This window comes from Neoarius graeffei, chromosome 2 (assembly GCF_027579695.1).
Source record: "Neoarius graeffei isolate fNeoGra1 chromosome 2, fNeoGra1.pri, whole genome shotgun sequence".
In the NCBI taxonomy this organism is placed as follows: domain Eukaryota; kingdom Metazoa; phylum Chordata; class Actinopteri; order Siluriformes; family Ariidae; genus Neoarius; species Neoarius graeffei.
The window spans coordinates 125,757,053-125,780,291 of record NC_083570.1 but is presented as its reverse complement, the minus strand read 5'-3'; the positions used below and the strand labels follow the sequence as shown (position 1 = coordinate 125,780,291).

The window sequence follows — 23,239 nt, the reverse complement described above, 5'->3', positions numbered from 1 at the left end:
ACTCATATTTTGTTCTCTAATCTCTCAGAGCACATTCTTTAACACTTTTCTCTCTGAATCATACTTCTGGCAGAACAATAAAACACGGGCAACTGTTTCTGCATCTCCACAGTATTCACACTTTCCATTATTGTCTTTTCCCATCAAATAAAGATTGGAAATGTTGACACAAGTCTGATCATTCCTTCTTCTTCTCATAACCCTTTCCTCCTCCTGATCCTGCACACCAGTCATGGATTATTTTTAAAAGAGATCTTCCTTCAGTTTTTGTTCCATTTATGTTGCCACACACACATTGATTCGGCCCTTAATTACAACTTTAGCTTCCGACTTACTCATATTTACATGAATGTGATGAACCTGAGTCTGAACAAATGATTGCTCTCCGTGGTTTTGTTTCCTCTTTTCACTGCACTGTGTCATGAGCGTGTGATTTGCAGAAGGTGTGGCTCCATGGGCGGAGCTTGATATTTGAGCATGGGAGGGGGTTAAATGTCAAACTCCACCCACAGCGAACAGGACAAAATGCAGCTTTATAGTGTTCTTAATTTACTGTCAAAGGATCATAACTCCTTCACTGGGGGCAGCAATGAAGCAGTGAAGGAGTTCAAGTATCTCGGGGTCTTGTTCACGAGTGATGGTAAACTGGAGCGTGAGATGGACGGGCGGATTGGGGCGGCGTCAGCAGTAATGCAGGCGTTGTACTGGACCGTCGTGGTGAAGAGGGACCAGATAAAACATTTATTGATTTAAAGCATGTCTTTGTTCACGTCGTATGTGGTATTATTTGATATCGAGGTGCATTTCAGCTTCGATACGAACTCAACTCGACTGCTCCTCCACAGGCATGCAAATGAATGAGAATGTGGGACTGAGTTTGTTTCAACCTGAAAAATAAAATGTGCTTAAATGTTAAACTTGGACTTTTAATAATCGTGAGTCCCATGATGTGTGCCATTGTGAATATGAGTTACTAAAAGGAGCTCCAGCAGAGAGAGTCACAGTGGTGCTGTGGTTATCACTGTCACCTCACAGGAAGAAGGTTCTGGGTTCGAACCTCACGGCTGATTGAGGTCTTTCTGGGTGGAGTTTGCATGTTCTCCAGAACTTGGTGTGTGAACTAGAATGGAACCTGTTACCTGTTGGTGAAGAGGGGTACGAGTGGAAACAAGGTGCCTTGTGCGCACACACTTTCATAACCTATAGAATGAAATCAGAGTCAGCTGGACTTCAACCTGACTTCGTAGCCAAACACTTCGGGGAAAAAAACACATACCTTTGTAATGTTTGAAAAGAAAACGTGTAAATGTGATGTTTTTGAAAAAGTTAGATTATAAAATTCAGCTTAAAAAAAAAAATCAAGATGTTGACCAAAACAAAATATGTTCAACAAAATATTTGGTCATATTGTGTCTTAAATGTCAATTATTCAACATTAATTTCTCATTAATATTTACCAGAACATTTCTGATTCATGTCTTTCCATTGGAACAAGTTCAAATCAATTACTTTTAATAGTGGATGCCCCTTTAATTATCGATATATTATGAAGCCAGTCCTGTGATAGATTGGTGGCGTGTCCAGGGTGAACCCCTCCTCTTGCTCGAAGTCAGCTGGGATTGGATCCAGCTTCCCCCACGACCCTGATGGAGAAGTGCTATAGATAATGGATGGATATTATTAAGCCTTTTATCATCATCTTTCAAGAAAGAAAGCTTGTGTGGATCTGGGCTGGATTTAGCCAGTCTTGACTGGGGATGCAGTCAAAATGTTCAGTGGGCATCTTTTACAATCATACTTTGCCAATAAAATATAATATTTGTATAATGAAGAATTGCACACTCTCTCCAATATGTTGTGTTTAAATTTTGTTCCTCGTGCAGTGAGATTGTTTGATGGGAGATTGTGCCTTAAATGATTGTGCGATCATGATTTTATTTTGCAAAGATCCTGCGCACACAGAGTAATTCCTGTTTACGCCACTGCCCACATCTGATGGGTTTCTGAATTGTTTAGACGCCAGTATGACTTCCATCAAACACAGCACATGGACGTTGGCTTTCAGCAGAGTTTCAGCACAGAGATGTGTCCGTGCTGTACAGTCACGGTCTCTGGGCTACAGTGAGAATTCGAGACAGTGTGAAATGTAGGAGGAGAGAACTGCAGGCTCTTTCAACATTATTCTTTTGCTTTAGGTTCATGGGGCTGAATGAAATGAGGCAGCAAGCCATATTTGGCTCACAGACCTTGAGTTTGACGCATGAGGTTTAATTTAATTCATGACTTAATGATGTTTTGTTACTGTTTACTGGGGCAGGGCTGCAGACTGAGTCATGCATAATTAAACCCCTACTTCATTTCACACGGACTCACATTCCATTTGTAGATCACTGAATTCTGATTATTATTATTTTAAAATAAATAATTAGGTGCTGTTTAATAACGTCCCCTTTCTACACCGAGGGGTGGGGTGGAGTTATTACAAATAAAATCTGTAATCACAAGACTGGACTCGAGTCCTCCAGCCCTATAGAAGAGGAATCAAATACTAAAGCCATCACACACGCTGCAGTTACACTACTTCACACAAAGCCCTCACATTATCCCACTGGACTGCAGATAAGACTGAATGAAATGTTTTTTTTTTTTTTAAAGATTTTTTTGGGCTTTTTTCATCTTTATTGGATAGGACAGTGTAGAGACAGGAAATGAGCGGGAGAGAGACGGGGAGGGATCAGGAAATGACCTCGGGACAGAATCAAACCCGGGTCCCCAGATTTATGGTATGGCGCCTTAGCCGACTGAGCCATACTGATTTCTTTCAGTATGTGTGTGTGTGTGTGCGCGCGCGCCACACCATTACACCTGAAACATCAAGGAATAATGTACAGCAGGCAAATAAGTTCATATGTATTTTGATACGAGATATAAATTTATTGAACTGTTGCAGAAATTTAAATACACAAACTAGTTTTATACAATAAAAATAAAAACACTATTTTTATTTCTTTGGAATGGATTTGACTGGTAAATTGTGCAGAGTACTGTAAGCAGTTTCATGCAGGTCACAAGTTGTTCCTAATAAAGTGCTCATTTCCAACATGGAACTGCAGGAACACGAGAGTCTTCATCACACACACACAGATGTTCATTAAATCCTGAAAAGAAAAGAAAAACATCTGGATTAATCCCCACACACTGGACTGCGGTACTTCATGACCACCAGCATGTAATCATCTCTGCTCCAAGAGAAACATTATTATCATCTCCTGTTTATAATTTAATCCAACATTTATTCAGTCTTCTATAAGATCTGTGTTCTAACATTTAGCTCCAACAAACGAGAACTTCCACAAGATCTAACAGGAAAGTGAGCAGACGTTTCCCATCACATCACTGCTCTTATCCAATCCCAGGCTTTGGAGCTTTTTAAACAGTAACTCCCACTGCGGTGGGTTTGATCTCTTGTTCTACATGTAGATTTAAGTGCAGACTTTAAGAAGAAGCCGAGGTGAAGTTTACAGGAAGGACAGAAGACACGGTGTGGAGGTGGAGAGCAGGAAGGAGTGTCAGAGTGAGTCAAGTGGCTCCTTAAATCACATATTTGTGGCCGTGTGGCATTAAAGAGGATCATTTTACTGAGTTTTGAGGAGAGTTGAGAAGAAAGTGTGCTGCTGATCAGAACAGGGAAAAGCCGAGATCACCTTATTCAGACAAAAGCAGCAGGATGAAGTCAGAGACAGCAGGGTGTCGCAAGGAGACGAGGGGCTCATTTACAATCACTCTCATGCACTCAGACGGGACATTTTGGAGACTCGGACTGACTCCCTGTCTTCTGCTTTCAGATTCATTTTAAATCAACACTTTAATGATCATTGGTGTCTCTCTCCCTTCTCTAATGGATATTTATAACTCCCGCCTCACCCGCAAAGCCATCAGGATTGCAGGTGACCCCACCCACCCATCTCACAGCCTCTTCAGCCTGCTGCCGTCGGGAGGAGACTGCGGAGACTCCGGCCAAAACCAGCAGGCTCAAGAACAGTTTCTTTCACCAGGCGGTCAGGAGGCTCAACTCCCTCCCTGTTCTGCCCCTCCTCCCCCCTCTGCCCCCTGCCACAGATTCTGCCCGCACACCCCCCTGTATGAAGGTAGGATAGTGCCATATATCCGAAGAAGAGCAGACTATGATTTGCACTTGTAAATAGTATGAAGGTAGGATAGTACCATATATCCGAAGAAGAGCAGACTATGATTTGCACTTGTAAAACCCGTAATTCGCAACTTGTGAATGCGCATCTCAGAGTTTGTAAGTGTAACTTCAGATCCACACATCTGCAAAAAGCAAACTGCAAGCATATTTCACAACTTGTGAAAGCGCATCTTCGAATTTGCACTTGTAACTTCAGATCTGCAAAGCTGCACAACAGGATTTGCATGTGCAGGTTCCTATTTGCTCGCTCAGTTGCGTCATCCTTCTCACGTGATTTTTGGCACAATTCACTCGGATGGAGATTTGAAGGAAACGATTTGCGCGCAGAGACCAGGAATGCCTGTTCTACCACTTTTGTCCAGGAGGTGGCAGTGTGGTTATTGGCCATGCAAAGTCGTATATAGGGAATAATATCTCAATAAACGGCTCTGTGGCCATGAATCTTGGTCTGCGACACGGCGCCACGAAAGCATGGAGGATACCTTCGTGAATTTATTGAGAATGGTAGGTGACCAGTTATTTGTAACGTCTAAAGAATATTTTCTATATTTTACTTTGTCATGTAAACATGCTGTGTCAGTTAATGTCTGACTGTTCTCGGTTTACGTCCATGTCCACTCATAATCAGTATTAAGTGTCTTAGTATTAGTATCTTATACCATCCATATACATGCTGCAGCTAATACTGATTATGACTGGACATGGATGTAAACAGAGACCACCCAACTTCAATTTGTTCAAGAATCCATCATTTTGTAAAGTATGGTCAACAGACATCTGGTCTTTCACCTGCAGCATCCAGCAATGACCGGAAAGAACTGCTGCGTTTTTGGACTGGATGGGAGGTCTTGCCCCGTGAACTCATTGTCACGATGACTTCATCAAAGTACCCAAGAGCAGCAACTTGTTTTGAAACACTCCGTCTTCCCACTCATTACACTGATTTCAGGCAGTTTCAAAAGGACCTAGAGGCGTGCATCAAAACAAGCAACACTGGATTTGGGCTCATATAACAAGTGACACAGGCATAAAGTTATTTTGATTGACTTTCTACAGTATATGCAACCTTTCATGTAATTTCATTCAATTTTTTTAAGGTTTAGGTTCTCTGGAATGACTGTTTTTGTCTTTGTAGAAGCACTGCCTGTTAAGTGTGTCAACATCTAAAAAGTGAAGAAGGGAAAAAAAACATTAAAAGCACTGTAAAACATCAGCATGTTTATTTATTTAAGTAACAAAAGTGGACATTAACATTGTGGTAACTACAATATTTTAACTTGCAATCATATTCTGCACCACTTGCAGAGTTGCCAGGTACTGGTCTGTGCCAAAGGACAAAGATGGAGCCGTTGGATTGACCCTTTGTTTCAACTCCTCCATTTGTGCACTGCTCAAAGGGCAAGCAATTGAAGGCACAGTAACCCCAGGGTTTGGATCTGTTCTCAGTCCACTGCTTTCCCAGTCAAGCAGGGGAATGTTTAGCACCTGAAAGTGATATTAAAACAAAGTCATGATCCCATGTGAAACACTTGTTCACTATCTTGGGATAAAATGTATATTTTAAAAAGGTGCAGTCTTCTTCTCCAATCTAAAAAAATCTTTATGTTGGAAAACTGGTTTAGAACAGTACATTATTTCAGTCTCAAGAGCACAGAAAGGAGTGTCATAATTTGACTGTGGAACAATACAAAAATCCATTTGCCAGAATGGCAAATTGCACCTTATAGCTGTCTGTGTAGATTCTCATTCATCCAGGTCATGGTAGTCAAAGGAGTTAAGTTGTAAGCAACTGGACTTCTTGTTGGAGCTTGAAGACATTTCACCTTTTATCCAAAAGGATTCTTCAGTTCTGGCCTGATGTTGGAAACCAGGAGTTATATCTCACTCCAATTCACACCTTGACGGGTGACTTATGTGACCCTTTGTCATGGAATGAGGGGTGTGGTTTACACCTCCAGTGATCCAGAGATATAATTCCTGGTTTTCAAACATCAGGCCAGAACTGAAAAAGCCTTTGGGATAAAAGGTGAACGGTCTTCAAGCTCCAACAAGAAGTCCAGTTGCTTACAACTTAACTCCTTTGACTATCTTCCACACAGTTATGTAAACTCCTTTAGTTCGGTGGTTGTGAATATCACCACTTTTAATTAAACATCAGGCATGATTAAACAAAAAAAACTAACCTGATCAGTTTGTGATTGGTGTCAATATGCATGAGAAACCTTGGGCTCGGAACAAAGTAGCTCCGTCTCACCACACACCCAAGGTTTATCATGCGGGAATACACACCAAGGGTGTCCACCCTATGCAGTGATGCTCGGATACGATCCCACTGCACTTTGTGTCCTTCTGCCTCCAATGCCCCTTTCATCATGCGGTATCCTGCATGTGGCATCCTGGTTTTAATCTCAGACACAATCCCATCAAGCTGCTCATTTGAGAGGTTGCTGTAGGCAGGGCCGTAACTACCATTGAGGACACCGAGGTCATGTCCTCGGCATTTTTTTCCCACGGTATTTTTTTTTTTTCACTCAGAAATGTGAAATTAATATATGATGAAAATCGTTGTGACTTTGATCGGTGGAAAATTCTAAATTCAGCTTGCATCCCCCTGTTCTCATTTGTTTGTCTAGAAATAAAGTCCACATAATCATTTTTAAACGAAGCTGAAATATCCGACATTGGAAACATTTCATATTCGGCAGCCTCGCGATAGTCAGCTAAGCACCACGGGATACACAAGAGCTGAGAAGTGTTCTCATCAAGGTCCGACTCCGCAGCCAGTCAGTTTGTCAATTAGTCGTGGAATCTGAAAATTGACATAAGATGAAGAAGTCTACTACACTAAAACAAAACAAACTCCGCTCTGGAAAGTCAACAAGTGAGAGAAAAAGAAAGAGGGAAGAAGGGGAGTTAATTTTGCCAGTGACTGACAGTTATGTGCCGGAATGCTTATGATCATTAACAGTGCAATTTTAATTAGCATTTCAAGCAACAACAGTCGAAGCCACTTAGCTAGATAGGATTTTCGTTTTCCAGGCGGCACAAACTCTTTTATTCTCTCTCTCGATTTGATTTGGTGTGTTTCAGATCAGAAAAGGCTGGACAGTCGTGACCTGTTGTTTATGAAGTTATTGGGTAGCTACTGACGAGACTTGAGCTATTTTGCTAACTTACCAGACTATAGGCTAACGTGAACACAAGACACTATTGTTTTGATCATTGGTTGTATTTTCGAACGGAAATGAAAACGGGTAGCAAACTTGTTATGTTCACATTTTATTTACAACATGATGTACCGCCTCTGACTGCTTTCTGTCAATCATGAAGAGCCCAGCCGCGTTCACAGCTCCTCCTCCGATCAGCAGCTGGAGATGAGCCTCCTCTCGGGAAGTCTTGCCCCGCCCCTCTTATTGACTCCCATCTCCAGTGAGGCTCAGTCTCCGAATGTAGCGTTTTAGTCGGTTTTGTCCAATAACCGTCTAGTATTTTGCTATTGAAAAGGCATATATTTTTTAAAAAGCAGCTGAAGTCCATTCAGGCTCGGCTAGATTGCGTTGTCACTCTCACTCACTCATTCACTCACACTCTCTCACTCACTCACTCATTCTCTCTCACTCACTCACACTCTCTCACTCACTCACTCACTCATTCTCACTCACACTAACTCACTCACTCACACTCTCATTCTCACTCATTCACACTCTCACTCTCACTCCATCACTCACTCAAACTCTCACTCACACCCACACTCACACTCTCATTCTCACTCACTCACACTCACTCACTCACTCTCATTCTCACTCACTCTCACACTCCATCACTCACTCAAACTCTCACTCACTCACCCACACTCACTCACGCACACACACACACACACACACACAATACTTTTGTGATCGTGCAGTTTTGAAATTGTTAAAATAAACATGTTCACCTACATGTTCATCTTGTTGGGCTTGTGATTTTGACTCGTTTCCAAAATGTATGAAAAGTCACCATATTAGGACTTTTTTTTTTTTGGCAAATAAGATGTATCGCGATGTTTGACCTCGGGATTTGAAAAATCCTGGTTACGGCCCTGGCTGTAGGAGGCCCTAACACTAAGGTTGAACTCCTCCATCCGCCGACGCACTGTTCTGATGGACACCCCAAGTAAATCAGCAATTGTCGGTACAGGGAACGACAACTCCAACAGGCTGCTTATTTGCTCGTCAGAAATGAGTGTCTTTGGGCGCCCTCTTGCACCTTGCTCCATACTCAATGCTGTTACTTTTTCTTGATCAATCTCAGTGTTGATCGCACGGTCCAGTTCATCTATTCCTGCAATTACCTCTGCTGGAATAGTGACTTGACCTGCTATGGCACTGAGAAAAACTCTCTCCTGACAACATACAAACTGCATGAAGTCCATGTCCAGGTGTGGCTGTTGCAGGACATGTTCCAGGCGTGTAAGCAGTCTTTGAAGGACATGACGCAACAGTGCCTGTAAATAAAAGACAATTTTCCATTGTTATTGTACTATACATGAAAGGCACTTAGCAAACATACATAGGTTCTGTATCAGTTACTGCACTTTTATCTCCCTTAACAATGGGATCCTCTTCCTTGATTGGCTGATGGGGTGGCCATTAACGTCATATAAATGGCCTACCTTTGAAGTAGTCCCCAAAAAAGTAATCACCGTTCCATATCAATGCGCTTATGAATGGTAACAATAACAGTAGTAAAGTACCGGTAGCCAAATAACTATTGACTGACAAATCATGGACAGCGGAGAAAATATCGAAAAACCATAGTCGTATAAACATGTTTATATGTCTAGGGGAAAATGATGTACAAAATAGATTTAAAAATGGTCTCTCCTTATGTCAATTAAGTTCTCTGTTTGAATATCGTTTTTTTCCTGAAAAACAGGAGGGAAAGCCGCCAATAGTCACTGCAGCACTCAGGAAAAAATAATACTGCTCCTCTCCTCTCCTCTCTCAGTGGAGGCGGATACTCTGTGCAGCCCAAAGACAGGCAGCGCGTTTTAATATACCACAATCCAATGTTGCCCATTGTCATAGGTGTGTTTAATTGCTTACTATATTATTGCTGGTGAAGTTGACTGTTTAAATCAGGCTAACTGTCAGGCCACCAGGAGTGGTCCCGATGGTCAGCTCGCCACTGCTGTGAAACGTTAGCCTACTATATACAGTTAGCTAATGTAGCTTCTCAAGATAACTACCTATACTCTTCAAGCTGTATCGCTCGCAAATTTCCTCTATTAGGATAATTTCGCTAACTGTAAATGTTACTACATGTGTATTACAATATAGTTAGCCAACTTAGCCTGTCAAGATAGCCTAATTACCTCATTCTTCAAGGCTGCTTTTACGTGCACATTACCTCAAATAGGATAATTTCACTAACCGTGTATATTACAGAGTTAGTTAACTATAAGACATTTAAACCATAATGTTATTTACACGTTGTTGAACACCTCTTCCCTCCATGCTTTCGTGGCGCCGTGTCGCAGACCAAGATTCATGGCCACACAGAGCCGTTTATTGAGATATTATTCCCTATATACGACTTTGCATGGCCAATAACCACACTGCCACCTCCTGGACAAAAGTGGTAGAACAGGCATTCCTGGTCTCTGCGCGCAAATCGTTTCCTTCAAATCCATCCGAGTGAATTGTGCCAAAAATCACGTGAGAAGGATGACGCAACTGAGCGAGCAAATAGGAACCTGCACATGCAAATCCTGTTGTGCAGCTTTGCAGATCTGAAGTTACAAGTGCAAATTCGAAGATGCGCTTTCACAAGTTGTGAAATATGCTTGCAGTTTGCTTTTTGCAGATGTGTGGATCTGAAGTTACACTTACAAACTCTGAGATGCGCATTCACAAGTTGCGAATTACGGGTTTTACAAGTGCAAATCATAGTCTGCTCTTCTTCGGATATATGGCACCATCCTACCTTCATACCCCTGCCCCCCCTTCAGCATCTGACATGTCACCCTCACAGCCCCCCCCCAACACACACACACCTCATCGTTCATTAACGCACTGAACTCAGGGACCGCACATCTCACTTTACCTCGCTCATTTGCACTATTCCGCACTACCTCACCTTAACAGCTGCTAGTTTGTTTACACTGCTTGTTTCATGTTTACCTGCTATCAGGGATGAGAATGGGACATTTAAAAAAACTCTGAAATGCCTGGCCGGTCTAGGGGGCATCTGCCCAATTCACAATCCCCCTTTCCCACACATACTTATATATGATTTCAAATTCAATGATGGTTTAAAACGTTTATAAACTTGTTGCAAGGATGGACGGCAGTGGAGCAGACAGAGAGCCGGAAAACTTCTTCCTCCAAAAATATATTTTTTCTATTTTCAAAACTTTTCTTAAAATAGTGCAAATATTTACAGTGCACCAACCAAAGATTCAAACTGTCAAAAAGAAAACTATACAAACAAAATCTCATCTCATCTCATTATCTGTAGCCGCTTTATCCTTCTACAGGGTCGCAGGCAAGCTGGATCCTATCCCAGCTGACTACGGGCGAAAGGCGGGGTTCACCCTGGACAAGTCGCCAGGTCATCACAGGGCTGACACATAGACACAGACAACCATTTACACTCACATTCACACCTACGCTCAATTTAGAGTCACCAGTTAACCTAACCTGCATGTCTTTGGACTGTGGGGGAAACCGGAGCACCCGGAGGAAACCCACGCGGACACGGGGAGAACATGCAAACACCACACAGAAAGGCCCTCGCCGGCCCCGGGGCTCGAACCCAGACCTGTGAGGCGACAGCGCTAACCACTACACCACCGTGCCGCCCCACAAACAAAATAAGAAAACAAAAATAAAGAGGCTTCAAGTTTGCCAGACTAAATCAAAAAAGACCCTGAACAAAACTATTACGCTACGTTCACACTGCAAGGCTTAATGCTCAATTTCGATTTTTTTGTGAGGTCGTTCACATTAACAAATATATGCGACTTGTATGTGATCCTCAGTATGAACGAAAAGCGACCTAAAAGTGTTCCGCATGCACATTGCAGGATACGACGACATCACATGCAGTGAGCATGGCCAGTGTTTACGGAAGTAAAACCGCCCGGTTGCGGTATGACTCATCCAATCTAGCTTGAATAGCTGCATCCCCCCAAATGGAAATCAGCTCCCTAACCTCTGCGTCCTTCCATTGAGAAGATTCAGAACCTTCACAGCCCGAAGCGTCCCTCGCATTGACATCATGCGCAGGGGCGCAGATACGTTTTTTGAACTGGGAGGGACAAAGCTGCCAGCAAACCAACCCCAACCCCGATATGCCTGTCAAACTTGTTGTGGGTTACCATAGCAACCAAGCACGAGCTCGCAACCTGTGCAGTCTGCGCAGCTCAACCAACCAAATATCAGTCTTTGTTTTGTTTGTGAGTTGTTGCAACTATGTATACACTGCTGTGCACCTCAATAAACCAAATGGTAATTAGTCTTTTGATTTTTCCGTGAGGTTTGCCTTATGCAAAGAAAGACAGCATAGACGTTTTTTCCTCCCTATAAGTGGGGGGGACCGAGCGAAGTTAATTTAAATCTGGGTGGGACAAATCCCACCCGTCCCACCCTCTATCTGCGCCCGTGATTATGCGCCATATTGTTGTAACTTTTTTTGAGAGACCCGCCGCCTACTTCAGCTCAGAATAGTGACGTTTGTGGCTTGTTGATTACGTGTAAGTCGGATGAATGCGACCTGGCGGTTCAGACTGAAGTCGCATATGAAAAGATCGGATAGGGATCGGAATTAGGACCACATATCCAAACGGCCTGGGTCGGATTTGAAAAAATCGGATCTGTGTCGTTCATATTGTCAATAAAAGATCGGATACAGGTCACATATGGGCGAAAAGATCGGATTTGAGTCACTTCAGCCTGCAGTGTGAACGTAGCCTTAGTCAGCCAAACCACAGCACCTTCAAACAAGACGCTCCAACCACAACTGAGGCTCTGGAGCTACTGCAGAGCTTACATACCCGCAGCCCCACCCACACTTGAGCCCAAATTGCAAAATTAATCAATCAACTAAATAATAACATCCTAAATACAAAATAACAATTTAAAGAAACAAACACAAAATATACAAACATCCAAAATAATTTTCATTAACCAAAAACCCTTCAGTGCACAGTAAAATACATGTTTCCCCAACACCAGTAAAACACCCCCGTTAAAATAGTCCGTTCTACCAAACACCCGTGAAACCCCTCCATAACAAGCCAATGGTACAGTCCCTCGGTTTCTCACAACAAACAGGAAGTGTGTGGAGTTCGTGTGACGAGTTACTGAAAACTGTTTTGTGTTATAAAAATGCTAGAACTAAATAAACTTGACGCTAGAAATAACCGGTTTGTACGTGTGTTTCCTAGACCGTGTGATGCGTTTTACATATGAGCGGAGCCAAACACATGTTACTAGAATGCCGGTAGGCCTTTCCCTGCACTCGCAACAAATGCTGCGGGCGGTCGGTCCTGCCTGCTTGTGCCACCACAAGCCTCTTGCCGACCCCCCCCCCAAAAAAAAAAATTTCTCAACGGATTTACACGTTTCACAAAAATGACATTTTCAGTGGGAAAAACTCGGAATTCTGCGGAAAATTCTCATCCCTGTGCTATACCTCAAGTGCCCTTGAGTGTTTGGTTATTTGAACCAATTTATGTGTGTGTGTGTATATATATATATATATATATATATATATATATATATATATATATATATATATATATATATATATATATATATGAGTGTTTAGTCTGTCTAGTTCATATCTAGAGTGTTTATATTGTCTGAGTGTTTAGTCTGTCTTGTTCTTATCTAGTGTTTATACTGTTTATTTATACTGTTTATATTGTTTGAGTGTTTAGTCTATGTCTAGTTCCTATCTAGTGTGTTTATACTGTTTATATTGGGTTTTTTTTTTCAATTATTCTATTTTTATTTATTGCATTGCCTGTTTGCACCGTGGGTCAGAGAGGACTGATATTTCATCTGTGCTGTATGTCGAGCATGTAGAGCATATTTGACAATAAAGTTGACTTGACCACTAAACAACATTAAAGGTAATTGTGAGAAGGAAAAAAACCCACATCTGATTAAATAGAACACAGTGAAAATTTCTAAAACTGGTTTCATTTCATGGCCTGGTCATGTGATCTTTACTGAAATTAAACAAAAATGATAACGAGGTTAAAAGATTTTTCTTCTTCCCCAACATTGAACTAAAAAAGTCATTACTCACATCAGTGTCTGGAGTTTGTAATGTTCATCATCCTTAAGAGCAGATTCTCTCCTGAGTCTCCGATTTCATTCCCAAACAGATCCAGTTCTCTCAGGTGTGAGGGGTTTGATCTCAGAGCTGAAGCGAGAGCAGCACAGCCTTCATCTGAGACACCACAATTATACAACCTGCAGAGACACAATGACACACACTTCACTGTCTCAGTTTATGATCATCAAGATTCACTTCGCGTCTTTAAATTCGAGGTGTGTGTGTGTGTGTGTGTGTGTGTGTGTGTGAGAGAGAGAGAGAGAGAGAGAATATCGGTCCATAATCGTTCAGTCTGTAGAAGAATACCTGATTAGTGTTGGATGGAAATGATTTTCATTGGTTTTGTTAAACAGACTTTCTCTGTAATTTAGAACAGTTTTATTGTTCAGTGTTGTTTCTTCCAGTGGACACATGAACAGAGACTTTAGTGAGTTCTAGAGATTTCTGCAGCTGTTCTGCTCTCCTTTGCTTTCTCTTTCTCCTCCTTCAGTATTCCATGCTGTGCTCTTGGAGTGATTTTTGCAGGATGCCTCGATCTTAGGCAGAGGAGCAACAGCACTGAATCTGCTCTGTTTGGAGACAATTTATCTTCCTGTGGACCGAGTCACACACACTCGCTCTTTACAAACGCTGTTTTAGTCACGTTTTCCTGCTTCACACATCTCTACAAAATCTCTCTTTAATCAGAGTTCACATGAACAGCTCTTTCCTGAGAAGATCAGACGGTCAGTAATCAGACTGTGTGTGTATTTTATAGAACAGGGTCGGACTCTCATTAGCTTTTGGAGAAGTCGTTATCAGAGAGGGTCACACACTTTAAAACCCAGAGTGTGGATGTTTAAATGGTTTATTCAGGACTGACAAGAACAAGTGCGAGTGTGTTTTCTTTAGACAGAATGGGTTTGTCGACTCTTCTGACTTGGATGAAGATTAGACCATGTTTTATTATTAATGAACGCAGAAAACCAGGTCATGTCAAAGGCTTCAAAAATGTTTCTGCAAACACAAGTAGTGAAATATAGATTTTTAAATCACCTGTTATGTTCAAATTGGTGCATTTTTCAATGTATGGTAGTGTAGGAGCCATATTTAGGTTGCTGTATGACTTAGTATTTGTTGTTTCTATATTATTTAGTTTGGTAACCTGTAAAAGGAATTATGTTAGAATTATGTTAGATACTTACCTGATTGCCTTACCTGCCATGTGGTATGTAGCCACTCCCCTTGACGTGCCGGTGTGGCGCGTAACTGCAAGCTTTAATTAGTCCTTTGAATCAGGGGTAAGGTACATGACGAGGCGGAATAGTTTTCCGACCGCAATAAGCCGAATGCATTGGAATAACCGACTAAACTAACAGAGCTTTACTTTAGTTTCCCTTTTTGATCCTTTGTTCGCAACCGTAAAGTAAACCGGAATTGTCTTAATGGAATAAACCACCATCTCATTTCATTGAACTTTCTGTGAGTGCTTAACTGGATTGTGTGTCGGGAACCTCATCAACCTCACGTGGCAATATCTGTTGCAAGGAATTGCTATTTCAGGTAGAGTTCTAATTTCAGAAAAGAATTCTTCTTCTCTACAGTTCTGTGTGTGTGTGTGTGTGTTTTCCCATGGATTGGTGATGTTTGTGAACCTGATGTTAATCATATCTGTAGAATAAAACAGAGCGTAGTGGTCGTGGCCTGTGATCTCCTCTCACACACACCTATTGATGCTGTTCTCCACTTTAGCTCTGGGTTACTGTATGAATGGAACGGAGTCAGTGGGTTTACTCACAGACAGTCTGTATTTATGACTAAATGTGGAATAGGAGATGATTTTAGTGAAAGCACTACTGAGGGAAACTGCATGGGTTTAATCTTGCTGATCCACTGAGCTGCTTCTGTAACGTAGATCTGGCAACCCTGTTCAGAGCAGCGAGACGGAGACGTCCTGAGAGAATATTTACTACTTTATTCTTTTATTACTATATTACTAGGGGCCCATGGAGCAAAACTGTAGGAACCCTGTTGGTTTTCTTATAATAATAATAATAATAATAATAATCTCCTAAAAGTAAGTGGACAGAAAACTGTAACTCACACAGGCACCAAACTTGGTTTATCGGGGCCTTTCACATGGCGTAATCCTAACTGTGGATTTGTTTATGTGGCCATGTTTAAGCTTTGCGTTTGACGAGCGGCACAAGTGTACACGAGTGATTGTGAGCCCAATTCAGTAAACATCTACAGATAAACTTATAGAAGTTACAGAGCAAAATTTCTCCTCTGCATTTATCTGAAGCAGCGAACACATGCACACAAGTGAACAAATCAGCGAGCACGCACGCATGCACACACACACACAGGAAAAAAAATTATGGGTAAATTAAGAAAGAAAACAACTTTATTCATCACACCATGCTAACAGCACCCGGGGAGCAGTTGGGAGTTCGGTGCCTCGCTCAAGGCCGTCCCATATTAACCTAACCTGCATGTCTTTGGACTGTGGGGGAAACCGGAGCACCCGGAGGAAACCCACGCAGACACGGGGAGAACATGCAAACTCCACACAGAAAAGCCCTCGCCAGCCACGGGGCTCGAACCCACGACCTTCTTGCTGTGAGGCGACAGCGCTAACCGCTACACCACCGTGCCGATTACATGGCTCTGTGATGCCTGCATATTTCAGCTTTTGGATGGAGCGCAATCTGCTGGTAGAATCTAAATGTTTGATCGTTTCAGAGAGATAGTACTGACTGCAGTCGTCTCGATTTTCATTATTAACCATCGCGTTTTGTCCACAGGGGGCGCTAAAACTGAAATATTGTAATATCTTAAAGGTAGAGTGCCTTTAGCCACATGGCCCTAAATTCTCTGCTATTTTTTCCTGTTTCACCATGACCCAATTCAAGATACCGTCACATGGTGAGCTTTCCCCGTTCATGCAAGGCATTGTGGGATACTAATTTGAAACAGGAGAGAAAAATGGAGGACGTGAGTGTGTGAATGAAACGTGAAAGAGCGACTACAGTAACAGAAAGCAAGAAGAAAAAGACGTTATGTTATATACGAAGGAAAGGAAACGCAGGACCAAACTAATAAATATGGGCACTCAGTGTGATCAGCTGTTCGTTTAGCAACAGAATGATGGAACTGTCAGTGCACGCTCAAAGGGAAACCTGTAGATGGCAGTAATGCAACACTGTGGATGCCAGCTGCCATAAAACCCAAAAGAAGAAGAAGGTGGTAAACCTGCGCATGCGCACACGGACTTCCTCTGTCTGCTTGACTGCATGAAGCGAGCGATTTCATGCACATTATTTGCTTTAATCCCCTCAAATTAAATAACTTCCCAGCCCCAGAATGGCCTGATATTTTGTGAGATATTACAGAAATAAACAGATATCACAATCACCACATTTCAGACGCAACTAAATTTCACAGATTTTATGAAATCGAAAGGCCGTCTCGCTTTAAGAACCTCTTAAGTAAGAAATTTAAAATCGGGTGTGGTCTCACTTGGCCCCTTATTGCTTGGATCCCGATGATCGCTGCTAGTGGCTATATTTATTACTATATTACATTATTTGAATTATTCAAAAATCGACAAAAAGACGGTTACTATGGACGGCCCCATTTACATTTTTCTTTAATTTTTTTTTTAATTTAAAAAAATTGGCTTCTAATCAATTCTTTGGCATTAACGTCTCATTTTAGTTTTCAAATTTTGTATTCCCGAGATCATTTCCACCATGTCACTGCTGCTCACACAGAGGGCAGTTAGTTTGAGTCTCAGGTGCAGTTTGTGGGATTCGTTACAGTGTTGTAGTAAATTTCACAGTGAGTTCAGACACATCGCAGTCGGATCAAGTCCCGTTTTGTGCTGCAGCTTCTCACATACGTCCATCTGACCCAAAGACTCTGTGACAAATCATCAGTGTGCAGTGAACAGAAACAATCTTCCTCCTCAGGACACTGATGATGAAGCTAAAACCTCTGCTTCAGTCTCACTATTAGAGAATGGGTCTTACTGAGGAGCAGGTCATGTGACTCTCAGAGAGATGATCTTACCCCAGTGTCTCCAGTTTACAGTGAGGATTCTCCAGTCCAGCACAGAGACGCTTCACTCCTGAGTCTCCCAGATTATTACGGGTCAGATCCAGGTCTCTCAGGTGTGAGGGGTTTGATCTCAGAGCTGAACTCAGAGCAGCACAGCCTTCATCTGAGACACCACACCGCCGCAACCTGCAGAGACACAATGACACACACTTCATCAACAGATTTAATACTGACTTTAAAGATGATGAGTGTAGTGGTCTAACAAAGTCAAAACACTTTGGATGCTGTTTAGTTGTTACGCGCTTATCTCCAGAGGTGGACAGTAATGAAGTACATTTACCTGAGTTCTGTACTGAAGTCCACTTTTTGAGTATCGGTACTTTACTTAAGTATTTTTTTTGGAAACTTATGACTAACTTCACTACATTTGAAAGACAAATATCGTACTTTTTACTCCACTACATTTCTATCAGGGTCCTCGTTACTCGTTACTATGAAGCGGCTTTGAAATTGGATGGTTTTTTCATTTCTTTTCTAAAACGTGATTGTTTATTCGCAGGTGACACTGAGACAGTCTGTCAGTAATCACGAGGGTCACGTCACAGCCGTAGACTGGATAAAATCAAGTTCAGTGATTTCTCCACAGCATTATTTGAACACGATCAGTTGATGGCAGAATGGAAGGAGGCGGTTCTTCTGGGGAATGAACGCACCCATGGCCATACCGAGAACCAATCTTTCAGTTTTCTGAAAGGAATAAAGAGTTGTTTCGTTTTAAATGTTTGCTTTGTTTACCTAAAACGAACCACATCACGGCCTACAAAAACCGAATAGGCCGATAAGTATAATATTTAATTGCAATTAGTTGCCAATATGAGTCACGATATAAGGTTACTAAAACCGAAAATGTAACTGAATAACACGTTAAGAAATAAAGCAAGTTTAAAAATGACTTCAGTTCTCCTTTAAGTCTAATTGTTCACGCATAGCTTTGAAGCGGTTTAAATAAATAAATAAATAAAACCCCACAACTACTGGTCTCCAGCATCTTCCATTGTCTAACTGAGACTCGACTGAGCACACGGAGGGCACCATCTTCTACCTGAACAGGTGACCTAAGGCTCCGTCAAAATAAAAGTTCCAAGCTGAGTGCCAGTAAATCGAAAGCAAAAAATATGAATCTCTAAACCAAAGCAAGTTTAAATTAAAGTTTGGCTCCTACAATGAGTGTGGAAAATTAACTTTATTATTCAGAACCAGGGCTTTACATTAGCACCCGCCCACCCGCCAAATGCGGGTAAAATTGGGCTTTGGCGGGTAATGACTTTAGTCCCACTAGCCACTTTGGCGGGTGGTTTATTCTGTGGTATGACAATATATTTTAATTGTAGTTTTCTCTGAAGGCATCTGATATAATAAACGCATTGCAGTGTAATATTACACGCCTACAACTCCCATGAGCACCTGCATAAACATTCTGACAACATGTTAGAATTGTTTAGAACGTTCGTTAACGGCTCAGATAAAATCAGTGATACGGTAACCTGCGGCTAATGAACAAAGCAACAAAGTTGCTGACGACTGACAAGCGCACTATGTGGCAGCGTATAGCTGGAGTTTCAAACCCTGCTGCTCAGGGAAAAAGGGGCAGAGATGATCAGGGCCGGAGCAGCATTTTAAAATCACCGAGGTCCGTGATGCGCAAACCGCGTGCCGAAACATTTCCGCCATATTTCAATGAGAGGGTGAATTACACATCACACAAGAGATCTATTCCTGAAATTACTTTTAATGGTGTTCAGGCCTAGACATTAAGCATTTACCACTGGTGGCCCATTGGGCCAGTGGAATTGAAAAGTTACTGGCCCAAATGGAAAATGTGGTGGCCCGAATACGCTCGGTACCCGCATTCAGGCCACCACATTTCATACAGTTCATAATACACTATGTCATTGATTTTTGGCTAGAAAAGTAGACTTTAGGGGAACATGTTGTTGCCGAGCGCAGCGAGGCTGAACATTTTTGCAGAATATCCCCAAGCCACATCTTTGTAGGAGGCAATAATCTCCTCATCTCCGTACAAAGTAGTGTCACTTTTTCATGACCCCCCCATAAATTCATAGCCCCCTCCCCCATAAATAATGACCGCCCCCTAAAATTAAAAAGAGCCTTCTCAAGATTATCACAACTTATATTTTTATTTTGTACCTGAAAACAATACCGACAAAAGACAGTAACTCGGTCCAAATTACCAGCAATGGACTCAAAAACAGTCAAATCAAATTGAAATAAATATATAAAACGTTTTGCTTCTGAAAATGTGCACTGCACTGAAATAGCAATAAAGTCAATTTAAGGTTTATAGTTTAGTGCAATAGCTTTCCTCTTCCACACTCTCGTCTAAAATGGCAGGGCTCTACGTTAACTTTTGAAACCGCTTGTCCTGTCGGGCAAGTTGAAAGGAAATTTACTTGTCCGAATGTGAAGTTGACTTGTCCGAAGAAATATTTGAGAAAAAAAACCCCACAAAACTATTTGTAACCCAATCTTTATGGCATTTGTTTCCAAATTCACAACATATGCATAATATCTATGAATCAAAAGTAATCAATACTTGATATACTGAGGCAAAAGTTCAAAAATATAGTAAAACAGACTGATTGATACCATAATTCACCAATTATTCTGCTGAAGTTCAGAAGCAATATATCCCAATAGAATAGAAATTATGAACATAAAATTTTAAGAACAAAATAAGTATACTATGAGATCCAGAAACACTAACCATTATATATACACAGATCAGTACTCTGCAGTTCAGCAACAAATATCACAAAAACTAACATTATCATAAAATTTATGACTTGATGAGATATCACTAGTTTGGACAAGAGAAACAAATAACAACAATGCTACAAATAAAAACAACTGATAACAAAATTGACTGATTAATACTGTAAATCACTGATTATTATACACTGAAATCTAGTTATCAAATGACAAGATAATATATCTTATGAAAACCTCCACACCTCTACTGACTCACAGATGAATGGATACAAATAAAGTTTCTATTCATCTTCATCTATCAGCCCTTGAGTTCTGCTCCATCAATTGGACTCCATCAATCATTCATTTATTTTGAGAAATTGAAAAACAGAAAATTAAAATTATACATATTTTCATTTTTAAATTATTAATTATGAATATATATCCTCCACTGATTAATTGTTGTTGTTTAATTATTCAGTGTGGCTCCTGTATGGTATTTAACGGTCAAAAAAAGATAATTTCAAATAATCCATAATTATATCTAAATTATAGAGCCCTGTTTCAAATTCCTAAGCTCCCATTACTAATTAGTTAATTAATACAGCCGGTAACCTAATTAGCAGCCATTTGACAGCTTGGTATTTCATAGATAACTTTCCCCACTCCTACCTCACTCCGTCAATCCACACGCACGCAGGCGCACAGTCCAAGCCCAGCACACCCCGCCACACGCTCGGCTATATAATGAACACCGTCAACAACAATTCAGAGATTTGGAATTTACCACACACTCAACGTAAATATACAGCTGAATAATGATCCCGCCAACAGAAATGTCAACAAATCCACGTGTATGACACGATTAAACCCAATCATAAACGACCGTTTACTTTTCAGCTCAAATACACGAAGCGGTATTGGCCGGTTTCGCAAGTGGAATATTGCGCATGCGCACATCGCTCTTTCCGAATAGAAACATCCGGCGATTCATCAAAACAATATGTCGAGTGAGATGCTTCGGAAATCATGTGAATAAACTGATAAATTTGATATGTAACCCGAATATCGGTGTATTTTGGCACTTGTCCGATCGGACAAGTAACGGAGATGATGAACTTGTCCGACATAAAGTCTCACTTGTCCCGGACAAGCAGACAACCGTTAATGTCGAGCCCTGAATGCGTGCACATCCTGCTGCCATGGTGTCACTAAGTGTGTCCCGATGGTCATCTGAGACTTTGGTAAACTCAGCCCTTCTCTCCTCGATCTGGCGCTCGACCAAAATGACGCTTCCGAACAGCGCCGAACATCTCGACGATGCACGAAGACGACACACTCCTGCCGCGGAGCGGAGCATGACGTAAACAAAGATAGCGGACCTCGTATCGAAAAGGTGCATTTTACGAACAATTTCTTCACAATTCTGGGTAAAATATGAGTAATAAAATTTAATTTGTATCGAAAACGTACTGGCCCACCCGGGCCACTGTTTGGCCAAATTTAGTGGCCCGAACTGGCACGAAAGACGTAAAAAACACCGGCGGGCCATCGGGCAAGTGCTAATGTCGAGCCCTGGTGTTTGAACTGAATATCATCAGTTTTGAAAAAAAAAATCCTGTATGTGGCAAGAGTAAGAATAGTTTAAGCTTGTTTAATGGTTTGATCTGGCCCAAGCAATGAGGACAAAAGATCCCCTAACCATGCAGCCTATGGAACTGAGATACATTAACAATCTGGCACACGGAGGGCACCATCTTCTACCTGAACAGGTGACCTAAGGCTCCGTCAAAATAAAAGTTCCAAGCTGAGTGCCAGTAAATCGAAAGCAAAAAATATGAATCTCTAAACCAAAGCAAGTTTAAATTAAAGTTTGGCTCCTACAATGAGAGTGGAAAATTAACTTTATTATTCAGAGCCAGGGCTTTACATTAGCACCCGTCCACCCGCCAAATGCGGGTAAAATTGGGCTTTGGTGGGTAATGACTTTAGTCCCACTAGCCACTTTGGCGGGTGGTTTATTCTGTGGTATGACGATATATTTTAATTGTAGTTTTCTCTGAAGGCATCGGATATAATAAACGCATTGCAGTGTAATATTACACGCCTACAACTCCCATGAGCACCTGCATAAACATTCTGACATGTTAGAATTGTTTAGAACGTTCGTTAATGTCTCAGATAAAATCAGTGATACGGTAACCTGTGGTTAATGAACGAAGCAACAAAGTTGCTGACGACTGACAAGCGCACTATGTGGCGGCACATAGCTGGAGTTTCAAACCCTGCTGCTCAGGGAAAAAGGGGCAGAGATGATCAGGGCCAGAGCAGCATTTTAAAATCACCGAGGTCCGTGATGCGCAAAGCGCGCGCCGAAACATTTCCGCCATATTTCAATGAGAGAGTGAATTACACATCACACAAGAGATCTATTCCTGAAATTACTTTTAATGGTGTTTGAACTGAATAGCATCAGTTTTGAAAAAAAAAAATCCTGTATGTGGCAAGAGTAAGAATAGTTTAAGCCTGTTTAATGGTTTGATCTGGCCCAAGCAATGAGGACAGAAGATCCCCTAACCATGCAGCCTATGGAACTGAGATACATTAACAATCTGGCATCCGTTACACCGACACACAAAACATTCTGGGAAAGAAATCAGTACACACCACCATGTTTTAGGCAAAGTTACCCAAGGCAAACATAAGATGAAACTTTCCATTCTATTGCTTTGGCTTATTGAATGATTTATTTTTTAAAATCACAAATAAAGCAGGCTATAACTGCGCTGCTCCGAAAATGTAAATTTAACAGCTTGATGAAAGTGATGGTTACCATGGAAACCCCGTGTCTCCTGCACTGCGTTCCTCCCCCGAGTTGCGCACTCGTTC

General features: G+C 41.5%; 1 protein-coding gene across 4 annotated transcripts in view; it reads right to left on the bottom strand.

Annotated features, from left to right (window-relative positions):
* Positions 1-2,913: 2,913 nt before the first annotated feature.
* LOC132882263 (NACHT, LRR and PYD domains-containing protein 12-like) overlaps positions 2,914-23,239 on the bottom strand; it is a 232,484-nt gene continuing 212,158 nt past the window's right edge. For 3 of the 4 annotated variants that reach the window (XM_060915544.1, XM_060915546.1, XM_060915545.1), the window contains 3 exons: positions 17,594-17,767; positions 13,511-13,677; positions 7,474-8,696 (listed from right to left, as the gene is read on the bottom strand). In XM_060915544.1, coding sequence (XP_060771527.1) covers positions 13,512-13,677; positions 17,594-17,767 — 340 coding nt within the window. In that variant the 3' untranslated portion in view covers positions 7,474-8,696; position 13,511. Of the gene's footprint in view, positions 3,159-7,473; positions 8,697-13,510; positions 13,678-17,593; positions 17,768-23,239 lie in introns of those variants that run through there. The other variant, XM_060915548.1, reaches the window with a different exon arrangement.